The sequence below is a fragment of the Sitophilus oryzae genome, unplaced genomic scaffold (genome assembly GCF_002938485.1).
Source record: "Sitophilus oryzae breed Bouriz unplaced genomic scaffold, Soryzae_2.0 scaffold_1858_pilon_pilon, whole genome shotgun sequence".
Taxonomy (NCBI): domain Eukaryota; kingdom Metazoa; phylum Arthropoda; class Insecta; order Coleoptera; family Curculionidae; genus Sitophilus; species Sitophilus oryzae.
The window spans coordinates 1-4892 of NW_022146566.1; the positions used below are offsets into that span (position 1 = coordinate 1).

Genomic DNA, 4892 nt, shown 5'->3' on the forward strand with positions numbered 1-4892 from the left:
ATTAATTCGAAAAAAAAATAGAAAGGTCTGTTTTTTCCCGACCGTTTTTTTTCCCACCATATATAATTATATAAGGTATTATTTCTAAAGCTTGATTTTCATGCATCCGTTGTCCGACGATACGTTGATACGATATTAATTTTATTGGTAGAATTTAAAGACTTTGATTGGTTAGAAAATAAAGCAGTTTTTAAATTTATTGCATTTTCATGCCTCAGTTTATCGGATATACGTTGGTGTTATTTTATATTTTCGTTTCCATAACGATTTTGCTATTTTATTTATATTTTTATTATTGTTAGATTAAATTTGTCAAAAAAGTGTCAAAACGTCCGTTATCGTATGAACGGGTCCGTTGACCGGCTGAAGTAAAATATTTACGGATGAAAAGTGGCGCGAAAATGCTATGACCAATCAGAGCACCGTCGAACCAACGTACCAATGTATAACGGATGCATGAAAATCAAGCTTGACTCTTTACTTGAAAAATTATTTTTACTTTGTCATATCAGGTACATCATAAACACTTTTTTTAAATTTTTTAAACAATATCACTTTTAATATAGCATTTTTAAAATCACAAGTAATTTACAGGGTAATATAGCCTATAAATATAGCTTACATGTCTAATAGTCTAAATTTGATGATTGATAATTTAAGGTGGAATAAATCATGAATGTGTGATGAAAATTGTGCACATCAAACAGCGCATCTTCTGGAACTCTTAGCGCCATTTATGGAAAGCAAGATTTAGTGTGCAGAAAAATATTTTTTTATACTGAATAAAATAACTCTGCCTAAATAATGTGATAAAATATTGTTTAATGTTTCTTTCATTATGAGGGGGAGCGTTGAATGTCATATTGAAACTACTCTATTGATGTACGAGTCTCTAAATTTAACTTTTCTAACATGTCTTGAAAACCGTTCTCTAAAAAGCGTAAGTAACGTTCACCGATCAATGCATCCTCGAGAATATACGGTTCAAAAAGAGCTGAACCAATAATCTCACACGCACTTCATTTGAAAAATTCACATTTACAATTTACTTGCGTCTCCATAAAATATTTTTTGTACATCTCTGACAGACAGTTTGAGATCTCTGAGAGCAATGATTATTGAACTTGTTTGTTTCCGTAGCTAACTAAGTGAAATTGTTTAAAAAAATTAAGAATTGGCCATAACTCAGTGATTTTTCATAAAAAAAAACATTTTATAGCTTATATCGCTGAAATGCTTAAAAAGGCGCTTTTTATGAAGTCATGGCCAACTCTGGTTTCCACTTTAAAAAACATATGTCTGTATCATGTCAAAAATGACAGGCTTTGGAAAGAAATGGACAACACAATCTTATTAAAGATGTGATTATCTGTAACTTTTATATGTATTTTATTAAATAGATAATAATGGAATTGGGAGCATTTAAATTTGTCGTCATATAATATCTAATTTTATAAATTAAACAGGAAAAAAACCTTCGAGCATTGAACTTTGTGAAGCGGCGCACAAATGCAGTAGAAAAAGAAAACATTCCTATATACCTGGCAAGTTCCAAGAAGCAATTTGGAATCAAATGAACGAAAAATTCATTGAAAAACGGAAAGCTGTAAGTTTGAATGATTTAATATTCCCTTTACTAAATGTTAAATTATTGTTAAAAGGATCACGAAAAGAACAAGTCCACCATTTCGTCAAAGAAATCTAAAGCACCTCATAATGGTATGGTTAAAGACAGTGTTCCGATGGACAAACAATTTTTGGTAGTGTACGATAGACAGCACGAGAAAACCAACATGTCTGACGATGCTATGGAGAACTTTGAAGTTGGTGATGTAGATACACTCAGCAAAACCACCATGAAAATTTCAGGTATGGATTTAGGATGTTGATTTTGACTTGTTCTACATTAATCTTCGTTCATTGTATTTATTTTATTAATATTGTGTTGCAAGATACCAAAACAAAAATAAAAAACAACATTTACTATTACACTATCAATAATATACAGGGTGTCCCAATATTCCGTGGATATAAAATTACTACTTATTTTAGGAATCAAAATAATTTTCTTGGACACAATTTTTCTCTATACAAAAGTGCTTCGTTTTTCCGTTAGAGGGCATCAAACTTTAAAAAATAAACATATTTTTTAAGGTATTTCAGGAACCAATAATCCGATTTGCACGAGATTTGGGGTGCTTATATTTTCCTAACAACTTTAACATTTGACTTTCACAAAAATCAAGAAAATGTATATGAAAGGTGAAAGCTACCACCACCCCTACGTAAATTTTAGTAGAAAAGTTTTCCAACTCCACCGACTACTATTTTTCTTTTCGTAAAATGGTCCTCCTAGTATTTTCTGCTAATTTTTGACTCTGTAAAAAACGCCACATTGCGTAGCTTTTGATAAAAAATTGAGATTTTTTTCCCAAAGTAAACCTACACAATATACAGTGAATTCTCATAATTCCGTGGACGTAGAACAACTACATATTTTTTAAATCAAAATAAGTTAATTGCACACAATTTTCCTCTATACAAAAGTGTGCTTTGTTTGTCCGTTAGAAGGGGCATCAATCGAAAAGAACGGTAATTTATTTAAAGTTTATAAAGCTTATTGTCAAATACCATTGTGATACTAACATAAAATTCCATATTTTTACCAACTAAATTATTAGTGCATACTAGATTTTAGGCGCCTACATATTTTGATGTGTCAAGAAAGATTTTTTTGTAAGTCAGCTTCGGAAAAACATTTATTTCTCTTGAAAATTATGAGCGGTGCCGTTTTTTTTACAAGAGACAAGAAATATTTACTATTAACTTATTGATAAATACTAGAAGGACCATTTTACGCGAAAAAAAAAATCAGTAGTCAGCGGAGTTAAAAAATATGTCTAATGAAATTTACGTAGGCTTGGGGTTTTTCGTTGTTTTCATCCTTCCTGTCCTATATCTGGATTTTGGTGACAGTCAAATGTTAAATCACTTAACAAAAAAAAACATCCTATTAAAATCGGAATATCGGTTCATAAAATATTTTAAAAAATGTGTTTATTTATTTAAAGTTTGATGCCCTCTAACGGACAAGCGAAGCACTTTTGTATAGAGGAAAATTGTGTACAATGAAGTTATTTTGATTCCAAAAATACGTAGTAGTTCCATGTCTACGGAATATTGGGACACCCTGTACAAATTTTACAGGATGAGTCTTAAAGAAGTGCAAATATTTGTAGGGGTAGTACTGTATGATCGAAAAAAAAACGGCGTCAGCGATGGCTTTGAAATGAAGATCGCTGTCATTTTATATGTAAAATTATATGGGGAAAGTCATTGATGTTCATTTCCAAGCCAAATGGACATCGTTTTTTTTTTCGATAATACGGTATAATTAAACCCCAGAAACACGATTATAAGGTTTTTTTGCGAAATTTTTTGTTTTGGAAGATTTTTAGATTTTTTTTTAGTTTTTAGTAAAAAAAACATAATTTGTTGATAATATGGCGACATAGGTAGTAGATTAAATTTATAAGAAAGAAAACCTAGTTGTTCTCAAAATTTGAGCAAAAATCATTCGTTTTGGAAATTTTTAAAGTAAAATAAATCGGTTATTTTGGACTTATTTGAAAAACGGTAAAGAGAAAATATGTTTCTTTTATCGAGATCTACCAGCCCTGAACATATTTGCAATTATTTAGGACTCACCCTGTATAATAATAAATTTGTTTTTTGATGATTTATTTGTGGTGTTTAAAGGTAAATTATTAGAACATGTAAAGGAAGAATATGAACATCCAGGTGGTAACATCACAAAGCACCATTTAAAAACAATGTGTGGAAAGAAGGGAGTAAGATGTGTTAATGCAGATATCCAGTAGATAATATTAATTAATTATTTTTTTATTCTAGTCTTTTACAAATAATTTATCTATAATAATTTTAAATTAAATAAAAAGTATTTTATAATTAAATTTTGAATTTATATTGCCTTCACCAAATTGTCACCATACGTACTAATGCAGTAACATCACTCTTAGTACTATACTAATTGTGTGTCTCAATGCACCTATTGCAAGGACATATCTTGATTAATTACAAATTTGGATGTATAAAGATTTCTAGCTGGAAAGTATACATTTGTTTATTTAATTTGATATAGCAGTTGTATCAGTCTGGTACAACTTTCGGTTTAACCGGAAGCAGCTTACTTTTTTTACTATTAATTGACATTTTATTTTATTTAAATAATTTAGGATAAAACTCCTTTTACAAAAGCAATATAGTTATAGTTTATTTTTAATAACTTCCGAGATAACATTTTTGAACAACGGAATACCTGGAGAGGATAGCGAAAATGAAACATACTGTAGAGTTAATTCTGCTTAACAGATATTATAATCTAAATATTTAAAAATGCACTATTTGATAATATATATTACATATACCGTGTGTTTCTCAACAGTGGCTTTTTTTATTATTACAGATTAAAAAACGAGATTTGGTTTTGATAGTATTATGACACAAATCAATTAATTAACGTATTCAATTATTTTCGGTCGCTTCCTGTTTCACCGGAAATTACTAGAACTTTGATTTTTAAATGATACACTTGGTATTTTTTACTCTGTTCGATAGAAAATGATACTCTGAATAGAATGACATATCATATATCGACTTCTGACATTTTTGCTATGGTTTATTTGAAATTATAAACAAACATTACAAACAACGACAATTTGACTCGGAATACCAAATTATTCGTAAAATAATGTTTTTTCCAAATATGCTAATGATCGTTCCATTTGAAAAAAATGACATATGATTAAAAATAAGGTTTGGGCATCTTTTAACTTGCTAGGACAAGACACTAAAAACATTAGACGATCAAA

The 4892-nt window shown here is 29.5% G+C and overlaps 1 protein-coding gene across 1 annotated transcript; it reads left to right on the forward strand.

Annotated features, from left to right (window-relative positions):
• Positions 1-1421: 1421 nt before the first annotated feature.
• LOC115883268 lies at positions 1422-3904 on the forward strand. The gene is made up of 3 exons (XM_030901603.1): positions 1422-1606; positions 1662-1869; positions 3760-3904. The coding sequence occupies exons 1-3, from the start codon at positions 1574-1576 to the stop codon at positions 3879-3881; spliced, it is 363 nt and encodes a 120-aa protein (XP_030757463.1). The 5' UTR covers positions 1422-1573; the 3' UTR covers positions 3882-3904.
• Positions 3905-4892: the final 988 nt, after the last annotated feature.

Excerpts from the sequence above, each read along its gene's own strand:
- LOC115883268 (XM_030901603.1), top strand. The coding sequence starts at position 1,574 with ATGAACGAAAAATTCATTGAAAAACGGAAAGCT. Across the intron at positions 1,607-1,661 it reads TCATTGAAAAACGGAAAGCT|GATCACGAAAAGAACAAGTC; the intron begins GTAAGTTTGAAT and ends TATTGTTAAAAG. Across the intron at positions 1,870-3,759 it reads AACCACCATGAAAATTTCAG|GTAAATTATTAGAACATGTA; the intron begins GTATGGATTTAG and ends TGGTGTTTAAAG.